This window comes from Chenopodium album, chromosome 15, assembly GCF_948465745.1.
Source record: "Chenopodium album chromosome 15, dcCheAlbu1.1, whole genome shotgun sequence".
Taxonomy (NCBI): Eukaryota; Viridiplantae; Streptophyta; class Magnoliopsida; order Caryophyllales; family Amaranthaceae; genus Chenopodium; species Chenopodium album.
In genome coordinates, this window is record NC_137848.1 from 50,520,781 (window position 1) to 50,540,904 (window position 20,124).

Consider the following 20,124-nt stretch of genomic DNA (forward strand, 5'->3'; position numbering starts at 1 on the left):
TCTGTAAATAAAAGTTGCTATTTTACTGATATGTAAACTTATTACTGATAATGTTTTCTAGTTAAGAGTAGCAACAGTAAGCACTGTTGTAAGGAGTATTTTAACTCTTCTCTGCTCAAGATCATCAATCTTCAGCTGTGAATCAAAGGATTCTGAGGCAGTTTATTGAGCTGTAATCAGGTCCATTAGCAGATACGTATGCCTAAAATGTTTAACAGGGTGCATAGCACCTAGATTTTGAGGAGCTTATTTCTAACAGCTGTAAGATTGTTCAGAGCCTCCCTCGTACTAATGCGCCCATCAGGGTGAGAGACAGTACATGCTAATCCAACCTCAAAAATTTTCGCCACACAATACTCTAAATGTTCTTGTACTACTGCTTGTGATTTTTTGTAGCTACGATCAGCAGCAGCAGCAGCAAGTTCTGGCAGCTGTTGATGCAACTCAGGATCAAGCACGAGTTGCATCATTTGAGTAGGAAAGCATGCTTGAACCCATCCAACTAGACCTTGTTCTCCTGTAAAACTCTCGTTGCTTGGGCTTTTCGCAGTAAATAGCTCCAACAATGTCACCCCAAAGCTGTATGTATCTCCAGCTGTTGATGGTTTGGCTCCTAACCCATACTCTGCATTGCTCATAATTTAATCAAATGTATTCATCAATCAATATCATATAATTTCACTAAAAAAGCAGAGGATGAAATATTAATGTCATATGATCATTTTTTTTTTCTAAGGCTCTACGCATAAAATATATTCTCCGTATCAACGTTAAGTTAGAATATTCAATCATAGAATGTAACTATTTTAGAATTGTGACGGTTATCTCTGTACATGCTAAAAAATAAATTTGTGACTATTAATTCTGAACGTGGGATTTTTAAAATGAGATTTTTTTTTTTTTTTTTTAATGTATACAATAGAAATGTAAATAAAGTTTGGCATTTACAGATTACTAACCTGGGGGCATATACCCAATAGAGCCCTTCATAACATGGCTTGAACTGATGGAATGTTGACCACCAATTTGCTCCATCAACAACCTTGCCAACCCGAAGTCTCCTATTTTCGCGGTCATATCTTCATCGAGAAGGATGTTGCTAGGCTTTATATCACAATGCACCACAGGGACTTCACTGTCATGATGTAGATAATCTAGTGCACTAGCAATATCAATAGTCACATTCAATCTTTCCAAAAAACCTAAACCATCTCCATTTGCTTTCTTTCTTTTACCCTTAATCCAAACTTCTAAGCTTCCATTGCTAAGGAATTCATAAACAAGAGCAAGAAATTCTTTGTTTTTGAAATCCAAACTTGAGCAAGAGGTTATAAGCTTAACAAGATTTCGATGCCTAACATTTCTTAGAGCTTCACACTCTGCAAGAAAGCTCTTCCAAGAAGCTGCGATTCTCATGTCAAGAACCTTAATTGCAACAGGTATGTTATCTTGTAGACACCCTTTGTACACTGATCCAAAACTCCCACTTCCTATCAAATTCGCCTCACTAAAACCTCCGGTAGCTTGGCGAAGCTCATCATATTTAACCATGTAATGTCCTTCCTGCATCTTCGAGTCTGATATTCTGCTACTTGGCTTGGCTTTTCTCTTCCTTATTGCGAAATACAAACCAGCTATGAAAAATAACACCAAGACTGCCACAATTGCAACAACAATACCAACTTTGCGTAACTTTCTTTTGTGATGATGAGAACCTCCACATTCGGAATGCAAGGAAAGTCTCGGGTTGCCTTGTAAGTAGACTCTAGAGAGATTTCCGAAGATCCCACCACAAGGAATTTCTCCTTCAAGATTGTTATAGGACAAATTTAAGGATTGAGTAGAGAGTTGGAGGTTGGAAGGAATGGAGCTAGATAGTTGATTATGAGAAAGATCCAAGGTTTGAAGGGCTTTTAAGCTTCCAAAAGAATTTGGTATAGGACCAGAGAAGAAATTCCTAGCCAAACTCAATGTCTCCAAACTCTTGCAATTCGAGATGGAGCTAGAAATGTTTCCAGACAATCGATTACTCGAAAGATCAAGGCTAATGACTATGGTTAGTTGCCCTATATCATCTGGTAAATGCCCATCGAAATGATTGTGAGACATATTCAAGGTGTTACTCAAAGATGGGAGGTTAAAAATCTCTCTAGGAATGGTTCCATTAAGCATGTTGGTTGATAAATCCATGTAGGTGAGACTACTAAAACCCCCAAAAGTACTAGGAACTTGACCTACCAAATTATTACTAGATAAATCGAGTTTAGTTAGCTTAATGAGACTACCAAAGGAGTCAGGAATAGCCTCAGAAATATGATTATGAGACAAATCCAAGACTTGCAAGTCTTGTAAGTGGCTAATTTCGCTAGGAATTGGACCGGTTATCTCATTGTAGCTTATGTTTAACAAGGTTAAGCCAGTAAGCTTTGCGATTGTGCTTGGTATGGTACTGTGAATTTGATTTCCCCCCATGTATAACTTGGAGAGAACCTTGGACAGATTTCCTATAGATTCCGGGATGGCTCCTTTCAAAAGGTTTCCATCGAAGGCTAGGAAGTTAAGTTCGGTACTATTTGCTAACAAAGTTATAAAGTCAAGACCATTATTATCACCTGAGTTTTCTATGTAGTTGTAGCCAATGTTGTACATCTTGAGGTGAGGTAGGTTCCCTAAACCCGGCGGTATGGTTCCTGTGAGACGATTGTGAGCCATTCGAATCTCTTTGATGTTTGTAAGATTGTGCAACGAGCCAGGAATTCTTCCGGTGAACTTGTTGATGCAAAAATTAAAATCGAGTAAATTTGGTAACGTTTCTCCTATGTTGTAAGGAAGTTCACCCCAAAGATCGTTCGATGCCAAGGCAAAGAACTCTAGTGATGACATGTTGTACATAGGCGAGGGGACCGTGCCAGTGAGGTTGTTTATGCTGAGGTCGAGATGCTTGAGGTTTCGAAGATAGCTTAACTCCATTGGAATGGTGCCACTAATAGTATTAGTACCCAAATCCAAATTAGTCATCGAGGTGACATTCCCTAGTGATGGAGGTATCGAACCAAAAAATGAGTTGCTTGCTAAGTTCAAGACTTGGAGCTTTGGAAGAAGACTCACTTCATTTGGGATCCTCCCCGAAATCTTGTTCATCGTCAAGTCCAATACCTTGAGCTCGCGTAACCTACTTATGTTCGATGGGATTGAACCCTCTAACTTGTTGGAACTCAAGTTGAGAACTTTCAATTGAAGTAGATTACATACTTCCTTTGGAATTGTGTTGGTGAGTTGATTGTTTTGAAGTTGAAGAGATTGGAGAAATGAAAGGTTACCTATGTGAGGGCTTATTTGTCCAATAAGTTGTAAGCTTGACAAGTTTAGGCCAATGACTCTATCACCAAACTTGTTACAAACAACTCTTGTCCAATTGCAAGGGGACGATTTTCGGTCCCATGAAGATAAAGGGTTATTGGAAGGATTATCTAGGCTTAATTGGGATCGGAATGAGATTAAGGCATCCTTGTCTGAGTCGAGATTCGACTCTACGAGAAGGATTAAGGGATGATCAAATGTTAAAAAGGAGAAGGCTAGTAAGCTAACAAGGTAAGAAAATGCAAATAATGAGGGCATTTTTTTTGGCTAGTTTTGCAACTTGTAGTATCTTACTTTGCATATAAACAAGAGTTAGATGCATGTGTACTTATAGAAACCTTTGGGGTTTAGGTGGTCAAGTGATATGTCCCACCTAGCTGGTCCAACGTAAGTAAGGGGTTAGGGATGATAAATTTCTTTGTGGATCATACTTACTCCCTAGTTTTCGAGTAATTGATTAGTCTCCAATGGCAGCTACAAGATACGTCATGCCGTGTACTCGTAATGTGTGTTTGGGTAGAGTAATATGAAGGGAGATAGAGATATCAATGAGACAATACACTCGAAAATAAGAATGGTCATATGTGTTTAGAGTAAAGATACAGATATCTATGAGGTAATACACTCGCAAATAAGAATGCTCATATGTTTGGGGAGAGTAATATGAAGGGAGATAGACATATCGATGAGGCAATACACTCGTAAAAAAGAATGGTCATATGTGTTTAGGTAGAGTATAGATAGAGATATCAATGAGGTAATACACTCGTAAATAATTAAGAATGGTCATATGTATTTGGACAGAGTAATGTGAAGGGAAATAGACATATCGATGAGGCAATACACATACACTCGTATATAAGAATGGTCGTCATAGCTCGTTCACCAAATAAACCAACGAGGTTTAACACGCTTGAATTGATTAATAAACAAGCCTAACTAGAACAATTGTAGACTAGTGAAAAACTTGGTTGTGTTCTTTTATTCTTTTATTAACTCTTCCGTGTTTGTCTAATGCTAGGAAAACAAATCAAAGTCGATGAAAATAAATATGAAAGATCAAAGATAGTTGCTCACATAATTGCATAAAGTATCTATGTTTACCTTTCCTCACTTTCCCAAATATCGTATATTGTATATACGTATGTTTGAGGTCATGTTTAATTCCAGAGCTTTTACTATGTAGCTGGTCACACCACCATGTGGCCAGTTAACACTCGAGTAAAACTTGATCGAGTAATCTCAAGAGTAACCCCTATTCGAGTAATCCCTAACTGGACCCCTCAAATAACCCTGACTTAGTAACCCCTCAAATAACCTCTGACCGAGTAGTCCCTAACTGAACCCCTCAAGTAACCCTTGATCGAGTAACTCCCGACCGAACCCCTCAAGCAACCCCTAACCGAACCCCACGAGTAACCTCTGATCGAGCCCCTCAATTAATTACTTACTGAGTAACTCGAGTAACCTAGACTAGGGGTGTTCATAAATTGGTCCGGACCGAAAAATGGACCGGACCGAATTTGGAAATTTATTTTCTGGAATTCGGTCCGGTCTTCGGGTTTGGAGATTGGAAATTTATTTTCTGGTCTTCGGTCCGGTCCGGTCCGATTCAAAACCCTATAAAAACCGGTCTTGGACCGAACCGATTTTTTGATTAAAAATATACCTGAAACCTTAAATAATGGTTAACATTATCTTTAGTAAGCTTAGAAAACTTTAATGTTATGAGCTTTTTAGTACTAAACACACAAAAAAAGGCTTTAAATTATAGTTTTCCCTTTACTTTTTTTCGAGTTTTCCATAAAATTATTAAAAATTTCGAATTCTTTTAAAAAAAATTCTTAAATCGGTCCAAAGTGGTCCAGTTCGGGTTTTGAATCGATTCTTTCGGTCCGGTCCGGCTTCGGTCCCAGCTTAATCGGTCCGGTCTTCAGTTCTTAAAATTCTAATTTTCGGTCTGGTCTGGTCCGGTCTTAGACCGATGAAAAGCCCTAACCTCGACCATACGGTGCGGCCAGCCACGTATAAAAATTTGTGATTGATTCACCTTATTTTTACTTGTATCAAATCAGATTAGATCAAAAAAAAAAAAAAGGTAATTGTGTGACGTACTTTTATTGTTTTAGTGTATTTTTCTATCGTTGAATATCTTTAAATTTGTAATTAAAAAATTACGAAAATTATATAATACTATAATAAAATATACCTTATTACGAATCTAACATGATTATGATATATTTTTTCTTTATAAAATATCGTACATGAAAAGGTCAAATTTTGATCAAATCAAACATTCAGATCAGATTCAAATCAAATCAAATCAAATCAGACCATATTTATTCAAATTAAGTCAAATAAGCAAAACATAAGGTGACTTAATAAGCTCATCATCATATCCCGTCATTCATTAAAATTTGATTTTGACTGTTTTTAAAGGCTAACTTACCAAAAGCTCTTTCAAATTGATCTATAAATTATAACAAGGACAATGAAAAGAATTTTTACGTAATCTGAAATGTGCATATTTATCTAATTTATATTTCCTCCGTTTCTAATTGTTTGCTCCACTTTTCTTTTTAAGGTGTCCTCAAAATATTGCCTCATACTACTTTTGCCATGTTTTCCCACTTGCACTCTCTCTATCTCTCTCCTTATTGATATTTGTGTCAACCCATGTACACTATTTTTTACCCAAAGCCTTAATAAAGTGGATTTATAGTTTGGGGCAAACAATTGGAGACAGATGGAGTAGATCATCAAAGACCCCCAAAATATCTTAAGGTTTACACAAATTCTTATAAGTGGACAGCTATTATAGGGGTTATTTCGTTAGTGTAATAGAGGTTACTTGGTCAGTGTTAAAGAGTTACTTCGTCAATGTTATAGGGTTGTTCGGCTAGTGTTATAGAGGTTATTCGGTCATTACTACGTGAGTTACTTGATTAGTGTTATAAGATTATTTTGTTGTTTTATAAGCTTTGTAAAGTTTAATATTATAAAAGTTTAGTAAATTAAAAGATTTTAAACAAAGAAGATATATTGGCGGGAGTACATGATTTGTTCAACTCCACAAGGTCTTGATGATAATCACATGTAATCAAAGAAAGATAATCATGGATGTGGACTACTTTGTCAGGATATACTATTTTCAACATACCAAGGTCAACTTAATAATTTTCATACATAATTGCTAAAACATAAATTATCTTTATTTATTTTTCACTGGCTTAAATCTGTTGTTGATATTAAGTTTTAACGTGTGTAAAACCGCTAATAATTAATAAATAAAACTTTCAAAAATCCTTGTGGCATTTGAGGCTTGAGTGATGGTCCAAACAGAAATGATTTAATTTAAATAGTTGTTCCTGTCAAAAAAAAAAAAAAAAAAAAAAAAAAAATAAATAGTCTATTGGTTTTCGATTAATCATCTTTTAATACTGATATTAGTGGTTTTCATTTTTTTTTTAAAAAGTGACGAATTTATTGTTAAAAGTTTTTTCCAATGCTCTATATTTGACAATGAAATACAAATGGAGGTATTTAGTTCTGGTAGGATAAGAGTTGAAAATGAGACTCCTAAAAGTCTGTCTTAAAACAATAGAGCTGTTTAAAGGTCTATCTCTCTAAAAGAAGATCCAATTTACCAAGTCTAACATAATGTTCGAACTTCCAAACTTTCAACATAAACGCAAACAACTCTCTGGTCCTTTTAGTTGGTTCCTTTTGGGTTTTTTTTTTCTTTTGTTCTGGTTCTCTGTGCTTGTCTTGTTTAGGTTTTCTTACTTGGGTTGTATTTTTGTTTGTTATATGAGATCTTTGTAAAAAAAAAAAAAAAAGAAAAGAAAAAACTCAGGTATGAGAGCAGAAGAAAATGGGCATTTCATTTAGGGTACAAAGTGTTAATTGTAAAATAACACAAATTTTTATATGTGGCTAGCCACACTGTGTGGCCGAGGTTACTCAACTTACTTGGTCAGGGGTTATTTGAGGGATTCAGTCAGGGGTTTATCGATTAAGGGTTACTCGAGGGGTTCAGCCATAGGTTACTCGAGGAGTTACATGGTCAGAGATTACTTGGTTAGGAGTAAGGGCCTGTTCACATTTACTGAACTAAACTGATTGGAGCTGAGCTGAACTAAACTGAATAAAGCTGAAATGAATATTTTATGAGGGAACGAAATTAGGAGCTGAAATGAACTGAAATTAAGCTAAAGTGAACATACCTCCATTAACCCCGGCCATATGGTGTGGCCAGCCACATAAAAAAATAAAAATATCCCCCTTCCTCAGTTTTTATCTTGATTTATTTTTATTTATCACACTTATCAATACAAAAATTTAGATATTGGTACAGTAGGATTTTCTTAATACAATTCAAATAAAATTCCACATGATTGTTTTTTCTTATGTATATCAAATATACATGTTTAAATTGAAAATTTCATCATACACCAGGGTGTCTAATGAACATGGTAAACCCAATCATAATACAAAGGTTATTAAAAAACGCGGAAAGAACACTGCATACAAATTAAAGTACATGAGCAAAAAAAAAAAACAAAACGATTGATTAATTTATATAAAGAAACCATGGTAAATTTTGAATTTCAAAGTGATTCAATAATACAATAAAGTTGATTTATCATTCCAATATAATCTCTTAATGATGTAATTGATTAATTCATTGTTGAGAGAAAAGGTATTTTTTAAATTTTTTACTTGTTTTCATGTTATTTTCCGAGGTTGAAGATCATATTCTTCGTATTATGATAAATGTTCTTTTTATCAATTTTTGAATAAATATTCTTTTTTTTTATTGGAATGGAATATGTTCTTTAAATCTGATCAATTGTATGTAGATTAAAAATGTTATAAAAGTCAAAATAAATCAAGTAGAAAATAAAAAGGAAGTACTCCAAGTACAGCAAAGAAAATTTCAAAATGAGGATATATAAAAATAAAAATGAGTACAGGCATAACATGGATAGGTAATACTCTTCAAATATAAAAGGGTGACAAAATTAACCTCCCAACATTTAATAATCTGCATCATATATTGTTAACCTCCGAAATCAAACATCTACTAGCATAAGCCATAACTTAAAATTTAATCCGTAAAAATCGATATTAGACTTCATGCAGTATGTCTACAAAATGCCGCCTTCGGGGTTCCCTCAGATGTTCTTCAAGTCTCAAAATTGCCTCCAGTTGTTGAGCTTGCACTACACATTTTCTGATTAGTTTCATGACAAGCAACGAAGATAGGCAAGAGTCGAGCAGATTAAAAAAGTGCCTCTTAAATCCTTATAAACTGATCTCGGTGGATGTTGATAGTGCATACTACTATGCACCTCCTATGGCTCTACTATCTCATGGATGACAAGGCACGGTTATTATATTCAAGATTTATTGACATTTTATACAAAGTAAACCCTTCATACAGATCGTATATTTCTGATAAAGGGATATTATGGCCACAGGAAAGCTTCCAAGATTTAAACCACCCGGAAGCACTAGCCTAAAGCTCGCTACTTCATGAGCCATGACTTGTAGCTTTACCCAAGGACGTAAAGCTGAGCCTGCCAAAGAAAAAGCATTGGACTTTGGTGATTGAAATTAACTCCACAAAGAGAACGTCAAAATAATAATATACTGCGAGAATTACCTAATAAGCGGCTTTTTTGGTACAGGAGCGGTTATTTGAACAGGTCCTGGCATTGTAAGTTCGGCAGGCTGCACAAATAGAACAAGCAAAGATGATCAAACCACATGCAGTTAGCATCTAATTACCCAAAAAAAAGCAGGTACAAACCCTCCAATCAACAGGTAAATAACAATTACAGCATTTTAGACAACATTCACAATAATATCAAAAGCAAGAGGGGAGAGAAGGATAAAAAAATACGCTCTTAAATCGATGACGCAAAAGATGTGAAATAGGGTAAAGAGTGGTTTTCATTTCCAAAAAACTTCCAAGTTCAAAACTTTTCCATTTGATAAAATGGAAAATGTACGCCCTTTATTCTTCCCTCCCCTTCTAACCCAACCAAATTATTGCCCAGCTAAGGGGATATACCTATTACAAAAATGTGAGGACATGCGGAGGGTTGACAAAAGATTTCCCTATTACAATCGGATTGCATCAAGGGTCTGCATTAAGCCCTTTTCTTTTTGCAACGGTTCTAGACGAATTAACTAGACCAATTCAAGATGAGGTTCCATGGTGTATGCTGTTCGCAGATGATATCGTTTTGGTGGATGAGACTAAGGATGGGGTTAATGTCAAGTTGGAGCAATGGAGGCAAAGGTTGGAATCTAGAGGGTTTAAGCTAAGTCGGAGTAAGACTGAATATTTGGTATGTCGTTTTGGCACTCAGAGGGGGACAAGCAATGAAGTGGTGAGTTTGGATGGAAAGGATTTGACCATGAGTGAATGTTTTAAGTACCTAGGGTCGATCATCCAGAAGAATGGTGACATTGATCAAGACGTGACCCACAGGATTAAGTCAGGGTGGCTTAAATGGAGAGCGGCCACGGGAGTGCTATGCGACCGCAGCATTCCCTTAAAGTTGAAGGGAAAATTCTACAGGACTGCCATAAGACCAGTGTTGCTCTATGGTACAGAATGTTGGGCTTCTAAGAAAGAGCATATTAAAAAGATGGAGGTTACGGAAATGCGCATGTTAAGGTGGATGTGTGGAAACACTTTAAGAGATAGAATCAGAAATGAGGTTATTCGCAAGAAAGTAGGTGTGGCGGGCATTGTAGATAAATTAAGGGAAAATCGTCTGCGTTGGTTTGGACATGTAAGACGGAGACCCGAGGGTGCACCGGTGCGAAGAGTGGAAGAGTGGGACCATGGAGGGATTAAACGAGGAAGAGGGAGACCAAAGATGACTTGGTTGGAAGGAGTGAGGAAGGATATGAAGTGCATGGATTTACGTGAGGATGAAGTTTTGGATCGTAAGGGATGGAGGAGAAAGATTTATGTTGATGACTACACGGAATAATCAAATTTGGTTCATGTTAGCCGACCCCACTTTTGGGATTAAGGCTTTGATTGATTGATTGATTGATAAGGGGATATACCTATCAACTCCTTCCCCTACCGTCCAAATCCCCTCAACCAAACATACAGCACAAGCTGGCAGAGATATTTTTATAATGATTTCGGAATTGAAGGTGAAAAAAAAACCCATTCTCCGCCTAAAAAAATAATTAGGACAATACTTTTTGGAGATCCCAGATTCTGGAGATAGCTAAATATCTCCACTGGGTAAATTAGCCACCTGCAACCTCTAAACTCTAATATACAACAACATAATACTCTTACTAGTGCTTGGATCCCACTACCTATCAAAATACGAAGTACATTGCTATTAATGTCATCATTTTTAGGGCCTCAGGAACATTTATGACATGTTAATCATTGATAATTCAAGTGAAAGTAAAAGAGAGAATGATCCAGGAATAGGAAACGACCTCAAGCTCTTCCAAACTCCCATTAGCAAATGAACTGGAGTGAGCAGCAGTTGCACCAGGTATTCCAATTTCCACTGCTTGCATAACAGACGAGGTCTCCCGTGACAACTTAGCAGCTTCTCCAGAATATTCAACTTGATGAGCATTTTCTACATCTGGCTCTAGCTCATCAAGCTCAGGTAGATCTTGCTGAGCACCGTATGGACCTGACATCATCTTTTCAATAGCCACCTTCTCTGCCTCATTGGAGTTGGATGACGCAGCAGGAACTGATGCAGTACTGAGAGGCGGACTTTGTTGGACAGATCTATCAAGTTCACCATTATTTGCAGGATGTAACATTTCTGTATCTGTTCTCTCAGTATTCACCTCACTAGATCCATCCATTTCTAGATGATTCACTTTTACTAAAGAAGTTGCAGTGCTGATAGGACTACCTGCATGACCTCCTTCACTTATAGAAGGCAAAGAAGCTGAAAGTCTGGGCAATCCCACACCAGACACGGCGGTATCATCATTCTCCTTTTTTCTCCTCTTCCCATCACCTAGCTTATCTAAACCAGACTTCATCTCAAGAGATCGCTTACTTTCTCTAGAGGATCTTGTAGGACGGATACCCCCAGGAAATACAAAAGCTGGTATATTTCTTCGCGTTACATAGCTAACCCGGATTTCCATTCCAGGTTTCCACATGGTATACATATTAACAGTTTGCTTAAATTCATCAACGGTCATCCTTATATCAAACTTTTCGCATTCACCAGCTGGAACCTCTTTTTTACGCTGCAAACCCATGAAATAAGAGCTATGAAAAGGTTTGGATTCATCTGTGAATTCACCTGGGTGAGGATGGCACTGAAGCATATTGTACGTGTGCCTCTCAATCTGGATTGGCATAAACAAATTTCAGAAATGGATTCCACAACGGATACATGTATAAAATTCCAATCATGTTATTGTAAATAGCTTCTATTTTACCTTTAGCGTAAGTGTACGAAGACGAGACTCAACCCAACCTTTCCATTTCTGATAGTCATCAGCATTTTCAGCGTTGATGTCTATCTGCAGATAGTGTTTATACGCATCGAAGAAAGGATATGGCTTAAAAAGTGAGTCCCAGTCACCCTTGTTAGATTCCATAGCCTGAAAGTGCATACAATCACCAATCAGAACTACAGAAGGAAGAATACAGAAAAGAACAAAAAAAAAACACACACACACACATAAAGCCCAGCATATCATCAGAATTGCAGTGTAGCCACAACTCAATGGTACAGCTTGGCAGACCAGGACAGCTGAGATATCCTCATGTTTGAAGACAACAGTCACTATTGACAAACCTATAAGCAGCTTTTCTATAACTAAATATCTCATAATACTCTGTATGTAACACTAACATCACAACATAAGCTACAATATTGATTGATTGATCAAAACAGGAAGGTAATAAACTGAGCCTCCTATAAAAGGGCGAGACCAAACACAACCCTTCTCTCAATGAGTAGGGAAAGACAATTAGAAGCTAAGAGGAAAAGAAATGCATAGTAGAGTAAGGATATATCACACAAGAGAAAAGAAATGACATAGGAGACACAGACGCTCAATCTCCACTGAATAGATTACAAGCATTGAAACAAAATTAAACAGGATCCAGTGTCATCTACATTCATGGCCAGATTGGCCTCTAATATAGACCCTAGACTGCCCTTGGAGACATAAAAAAAATTAGATGTAATATTACCCATATTCATCTGCATCCACAAGAGATCCCCAAGGTATGACTCTAAACTAATGCCAATCCAATTAAGACAGACCTAAAAAACAGTAAGACAGTTCTTTTTTAAGATTTCCAGCTGACCCCTTAGGTTTTGTCAGGGGTGAAAGCTTCAACCGCTAGAGAGGTTTCTAGGTAACAATAGAGTACTAGAATGCAGGAAACTAAACAGCTCAATAATTAAAGAAAGTACTCCAATATTTTTCCAAAACTTTCCAACAATACTGTCTGAAAGAAACAAGCCATGAGCTACTCAAAATCAGAAAATCCATTCCGCCATAATCGACTCAAGTCAAGCTAAAGTCGTGCGCTATCTACAACTTCAGTTCAAGTCCACACGTGGCAAATCAATAAGACATACGTTGAATTAAATAAATAAATCTTAAATAAAAAAATAAAAAAAAAATAAAAAAAAAATAAAAAAAAATAAAAAAAATAAAAAAAAAAGAGTAGTTTGAAGGCTAAAAGTAGTGAAACCATACTGGAACTGATATACAACATATAAGCATATCCCAACAGCATAAAAATCAAAGTCTTAGGGCCTGTTCACATTTACTTAATTTCAGCCCCAGCCCCAGCCCCAGCCCCAGCCCCAGAGCCCCAGCCCAGCCCAGCCCAGCCCAGATCCAATCAGTTCAGCTCAATTCAGTAAATGTGAACAGGCCCTTAATCCCTCCCATAATAATGATTCCAGTGAGCATTTTCATGGAAATCTAAATAATCAAATGGTAAGGAAAGCTTAGCAGTAACTTTTTACATCATATTTGATAATCTTTTTTGATAAAATTAATGTTAAAGCGTCTATGTAGCCAAAGACAATATCATCTGACACCCCCACAAACTTAAATACGAAGTTCATCTTAAAATAAAATTTGAAGACACGCTTTAGATCTTGTGTTAAATACAGTCGATATTCTCAACAAACATAAGATGGCCAACATACAACTCACAGAAACCTCCGAGTATCAACCAGCTTTTTTTTGCAATTCCTAAGGAACTCCCACAAGTGTAAGAGCCTAAAATGTTAAAGCATGACAACTTTGGGTCCAATAATTCCAGGAGCCAATGCCACCCAATACACGATTTCCCTCTTTAATCTTCATAGATTTTCCAAATACAACGGCACAAGAGGCTTCTGAGAGAGACTTGTAAGAATTGATAGTGACAGTCAAATAGTCAATATGGTGTGCAAAGTTATATGTCCAGCAGGCATGAGAGATAACCAGAACTAAAAGGCAATGACAACATCCACACCCATGCTCTAGTATTAAAGATCTAGACTTCTACATAAACAGACAGTATAACTTGTACTAATAAAGATCTGAAATGGACCAAAATATGTAGGAAACATATAACATAGAGGCAGATCCTTCCTGTGGAGAGCAACACTACACACAACACTACCCTTCCCTCCTCTCTCTGTGTTCATTGCACAAGGGCAAGAGATATAAAATAGAGGGGGGGAGGGGGAACAAAGGTAAATGAGACATCATACTAGCGAGAGGGATCCTCATACACATAAAGAAAACATGGCATCAACATATTCAAGAAAAAATACCTCGCAAATATCATATCCCCTCTGGAACTCTTCTGTCATAATCCGCAGAGTACTGGATGAGACATTATAACTAGAATTCATGCATGGATATGCAGGAGTTATTATAGGCATCAAATGGTATCTATCCTTGGGATTCCTCCTTGGATCCCAAACTTGCAGACCAAGAGATCCCTCTTCAATATCACAGAGCATGACAGGATTGGGCCACCTCCATTGAGTATAAACCCTAAAGAAGCGAGAGACTAACATATTGGGCAATGCGTTGGAATACAACTACGAGCGACTAGTAGTGCCCAATTAATACCGCCAAGAAACCCAGCCACCTAACCATGAAATGAAAGAAAGTATTAAGATCCAAATATTCCACACAAAACAAAACAAACACAAAAAAAAAAACAAAAAAAAAAAAAAAAAAAGGTGAAAAAAAAATGGAAAATTTGACAAGAATAATCCTAACTTTGCTCCATCCGCCTAAAATAATCCCAACTTTGGATTATTTTTTAATAATCCCAACTTTATACTTCATCCGCTCAAAACAGTCCCGAGTGACCGGTGACCTATTAAACAGGTAAAAGATTTCTTTTTTTGGGTTAATATACACGTGTCACCACGAAATTAGTCAAAAAAAAAAAAAAAAAATTAAAAACTAAAAAAACCACCCATCTCTCCACACCGCCCAATGCCATCCCCTCCGGCCGACGCCGGACCCAGCTACCACGGTCGGCGCCGCCCCTACCCCTATCCCGTCGTCCGCCCTTTCCCTATCATACCCAAGCTGCCTGACATCTTCAAGCCTTTTAGTACGAATATGCTTCCTCAATTTTAGAGTAAACCCAGATGGTGTATTACTCTTAACCCTACAAAAATCCAATTGGGCAAAAAAAAATTGTCAATAAAACTGGGGCAAAACCCTCATAAAACCTCGAACTTAATCACGAGCAGTGTTCGTATTACCGGACATATTCAATTGTATACAACCTAACACCACTTTCAATCAACAACAAAACCTTCTCACTCTCCTTAGATTATGTGATTCCACTATTATTCATCAACAACATGGAAGTCTGCAATTGAAAAATACAAGCAGATTCTTGATAAAACTAACATATTGAAGAATAGTTAATTGAAATTGATTTAGGAATGAAGAAAGATAACTAAAGAGAGATGTCGTAGACATTGGAACATCGCATACCAATCAAGTTTCGAAGGCATTTCACTTCGGCGGCCACATCGGCCGTGTTCATACGTACCTTCACCATTTTTCTCTCTCCTGTGCTAGTGAGTGGTGGTCAGGGATTGGGCTCGGCAGTGGCGGTGGCTGATGAGTTGAAGGCTGGTTTTTTATTTTATTTTATTTTATTTCTTTTTCTTTTTTCCTTTTTATTTTTATTTTTTTTAACCTATCATAGGAAGACACGTGTCCGATATCTTGTAATAGCAAGTTGGATGACCGGTTGGAATTGTTTTGGGCGGATAGAGTATAAAGTTGGGATTATTAAAAAATAATCGAAAGTTGGGATTATTTTGAGCGGATGGAGCAAAGTTGGGATTATTCTTGTGAATTTTTCCAAAAAAAATTTATTAGAGCCTCTATCAAGACAGTTTCTTTATTTACATAAAAGGAGGCAATAACTCATTCTTACATTTGAATAGACACCACGACGTTTTGCCCAAAATCGCATGCATCTAAGTGTAGTACGGAAATTCTGCAACAAGCGGTAAAAATTCAGAAAATATACCTACTTTAAAGACCAAAAAATTGCACGGGTTACTCAACTTCAAACCGTCACAATAATATTTGGCTCCTTCAACCATCATGAGCACCCACTTTTGTAATGATAACTTAGACACTGTAAATCAGACTTTAAAAGCAATACAGACCTGTATATTTGGCACCAAGCGCAAAATTTGATCTGTAACTCTACAACCATTAAGACTGCGAACAGTCTGCTCGTCAGCATTTTGCAAAATTGAATCTTGGGAAACATCCAAATCCTACATTATAAGATATAGAGCAAAATAGCACATAAGCAACATATGAGACACGCATATTCTTCAATATTAAAAAGGCAAGTTCCTGATTCTCTCCCCATCAGCACACAGCACACAGCACTCACGCAAAACATGATCAAGATAACTCAACCAGATATAAACCTGCCAGATCTGACTGCTAAAATCATCCTCAAAATGACAGATAGAAGTTAAATACACGTTGGGGAGAGGTATTAGAAACTTTTTAAGGGTAAACTGTCCTTCACTACCTCCTGTGAGACCCTCGCAAAAACAATGGAGAACTTCAACTCCAGAAACTAATCTAAGGAAGTGAAGCAAATGGGCATGAACTTTTTAAGGGCAAAATCATAGTTACACGAGATATACAAAATTCATCAAAACATTGGGGCCAATACATATATGATTACAGATAAAGACATACTAGCCAACCTAAGCAAGTAAGCAATAAGACAAGTTAAGTAGCTAACATGCATTTTCCTAGTAGATACATCAAGATAATATGTATCAGAATTTCGGTTTCTCTGTGCCTCAATGGGAACCAAGCGCATAGAGTGTAAAATGATCATGATAGATGTCACATTTTTATTCAACATGAACACAAAATCAAAAAAGAAACCAAAGTTTGTAACTATAGCATGCAAATGTGGGGATTATACTCACTTCAGGAACCACCCAAAGCGACAATTTTGCATAAAGAAGATCTATGGACACCCCATTGAACTTAAATCTCATCACCGGGACAAAAGCATCAGGCACAGGGTGCAACTCTGTAACCTCTGGCATCTCAGAAAGCATCCTGTGGAGTTCTCCAAAGAAATCTTCCTATATCCAGTAAAATATAACAAGTAAAGGGGGCACTGAAGTAGGAAAAAAAAATGGGAAAGGTATAGAAGCAGACAAAAGTTATATCTTACCTCTCGCGTAGCGTGTCTAGGGCCAACACACAGGGTATCTATATCAGCTCCAGGACTATGCACCTAGTTACAATGACGAAAAAAAAAAATGAAATTTCAGCAAAGTTGGCACTATTACAGCAAGTGCTTGGAAAAAAGAAAGGTAAATTGGTAAGTGATTTCCAAGAAACACAAGTTACTAAACACTAGTGTGAAAAAGATCATAAAGTATAGTTTCTTTGGACATTTCCAGGTCACTATTTTCAGCTTCAGCCAACCTGGAGCCTCGACAAGGTGGAATTGTTGGAAATTGGGAGAATGAGATATAGAATATTACTCATAACAAGCAAAAATTAAAAATTTCTTTAAACATGTGTTTTCCTATTTTAAACACAATTTCAGTCTCTTCCCTAAGGTTATGAATCACCAAATATCCATCCACCATAAAGAACCAGCCTAGTATTTCTTCTACAACCAACATCTGTACACTCGGTACATGCTTAGAAACACAGACATGGGGCCATATGTGGATGGCAACTTGAGCGCTTTGCAGTTAAACTTTTGAGACTCCAAAGAAGAAGCACACAGCACAACTCACCTGACTTAAGAGCTCAACCAACACCTAGAAGCTTAAACTAAAGAATAAGAACATACAATGAATAAGCTAGGAGCTAGTTATAATACCCTTAAAACGCTTGCAATTCTAGTGATAAGTAGGCTTTTCCAGTACAAATTGATCATTGTTAAGGTCTCCTAATTCAGTTGGATGGCAAATCTATTATGGAGTATAACAGAAGCCAGGCATAATTTGATTTTTCCTAGTGAAGGAATTGCTATATAATGGAGGGTCATCATGCTTAGGCAAGGGCTAAACACAGGCCCGTACAACAAAATAAAATTCTCTAATGTAAGCAAAGATGAATTATTCACAAGTGAAATTAAGAATCCTTATTAAGAAGGGAGTGGGGGGAAGAGCAATAGCAGCAGCAGCAACATAAAAAAGGTTCCATACCCCAAGTCGATACGACCCAAACGTGAAAATCTTTGCATTTGCTTCTTGCACCAATTGTTCATTCAAACCCTTGGCTCGGCTAATTGTTTTCACCCAGTGCTTCACAATCTATGCAAAAGCCAACAAAGAATAACCCAAAACGTTTTTGAATATCACAAGCTCAAATCAGCATAACAATTCACTAAAACAAGAAAACCAAATAAAATACACACAAAACGCAGCTTAACCTGGTCTAATCTTCCAAGCACTTCTTCCCTTCTCACAGCCTCCTCCTGCTGCTCATACAAACCCACATTTTCCAAGTACTGTAAAACCGAGATTCTCACTTCAGTATGGCTTCAAACAATGCACAATAGATGATCAACAAAAGCAACCAATTCTACTATAAGAAAACTGTAAATTAACCTTTTCAAGTTCGTGGGTCTTGTTCACATCATATTCCGTTGGTCCACCAAACGATATTGGCTCAGTTATGCCCAATCGTTGCACATTATATTGATTGTTCACGCCCAAATTAGCCATTAATTCAAAGCTCAGAGGATAATACCCTTCGTCCTGTTTTTCACTAACAAGTATCCTTTTCCTGTTCTTTTTTTTTTTTTTTTTTTTTTTTTTGGCTACAATTTTATTACCATCAACAAAATTGATTTCTTTTTTCCACCAATTATTTCCAGAATTCTTTTTTGCTTTCCGGTTTTTTTTTTCTTTTATTTTATTTCCCAAAAAAATAAAATTTTGCACATCAATTTAATCAACAACTCAGGAAATTTAAAAAATTACGGAAAAAAAAAACTACGAAATAAAGAAGAACGAAGAACGAGAAATCTGTTAATGTGTAGTATAGGGATACAAGATACAATCAACCGAATAAATCAAAGAAATTAAAACTACAACAAAATTGAAGCATGAATTGGGGGAAAATTAAACGATAATCTAATACAACAGAGAAACCCTAATTTCATCAAATTGACAAAATTAAACAACCAAAATTAGGGGAAAATCGAAAGCTTATCACACAGATCAACGAGCGGATTATAAATCGACAAAATCTTCCGCTCCTTGCTGCTTTGAACTTGGATTAGATTTCCGCCATAGCAACCCAGAAATTGAGAATCGTGCTCTCCTTGAATTTTGATAGGAGAGAAGAGAGAGAAAGAGTAGAGATATTTGTAGAAAGTTTGGGAGAGAAAAGGTGGCTAGTTTAACTGATGCTGCTCCCCTTTAGTGCAAATAAAATCCCTCCAATCGGCCAATCACATTATTCCCTTCGTCCTTAATTAAATAATGTATTCTCGACTTCTCGTGTTGTCTTTGGAGTAGTTGTCGTGTTAACGCTTATAAGTGTACAGTTGTCACTTTTACGCTTGTAATGCGCATTTTTTTTAAGGAATTTTTTTTTTTTTTTTTTGAAGGGTTAAATCATGTGGGTATTATCCCTATTAGTTTATCTCTTTGCAATTATGTGAGTCGAATTTAAAAACTCTTACCACAAATTATCACTAATTTATTAGAAATTAGATTAGGTCTCGTACCATGCACGATAATTTCACTATTATTCTATATTCTACATTATATTTGTAAATAAATAAAAATAAAATTTTTTATAAAAAAATTGTAGACAACGTATAACCATAATATATATTTTCTTTTTCTTATAAAGGTATACAATGAAATGAAACATGGATTATAATGAAAAAGTGAGTGTTGTAAAAATAATATGATATCGTTTTTTCTTCTTATTAACTAAATATAATTAAGCATTTTAAAAGTGTATATTAAGCACTATGGGTAGGAATAATAATTGCAGTTTATATTTTGATCCTAGATTGAATGTTGTGTGTAAATCACTCCATCCATGTATCTAGTCACAATTAATTGCATTGTATGTCTCCTGTGATCTTGATAGTTTTTTCCTAAAGTATTTTATGTAAATTAATATATTTTGACCAAAACATCTCATTTTATATATATGTCATTCATATTTACCGATATTGATTAATTATAAGTAAAATTTTATCGATAATTATTG

The 20,124-nt window shown here is 36.3% G+C and overlaps 1 protein-coding gene and 1 pseudogene across 2 annotated transcripts; both read right to left on the reverse strand.

Moving 5' to 3' along the window:
- Positions 1–230: 230 nt before the first annotated feature.
- LOC145581371 (uncharacterized) lies at positions 231–3,618 on the reverse strand. The gene is made up of 2 exons (XM_081638389.1): positions 960–3,618; positions 231–625 (listed from the first exon to the last, which is right to left on the reverse strand). Exons 1-2 carry the CDS (start codon positions 3,616–3,618, stop codon positions 231–233), a joined length of 3,054 nt encoding a protein of 1,017 aa, XP_081494515.1.
- Positions 3,619–8,312: 4,694 nt separating this feature from the next.
- Positions 8,313–19,314, reverse strand: LOC145583292 (nuclear poly(A) polymerase 1-like; annotated as a pseudogene). Its single transcript, XR_014100101.1, has 12 exons — positions 18,501–19,314; positions 18,323–18,400; positions 18,096–18,203; positions 17,105–17,167; positions 16,851–17,012; positions 16,059–16,172; positions 15,821–15,883; positions 14,178–14,500; positions 11,824–11,988; positions 10,846–11,730; positions 9,029–9,096; positions 8,313–8,942 (listed from the first exon to the last, which is right to left on the reverse strand). The product of XR_014100101.1 is annotated as a nuclear poly(A) polymerase 1-like (transcript).
- Between the last annotated feature and the right edge of the window lie 810 nt (positions 19,315–20,124).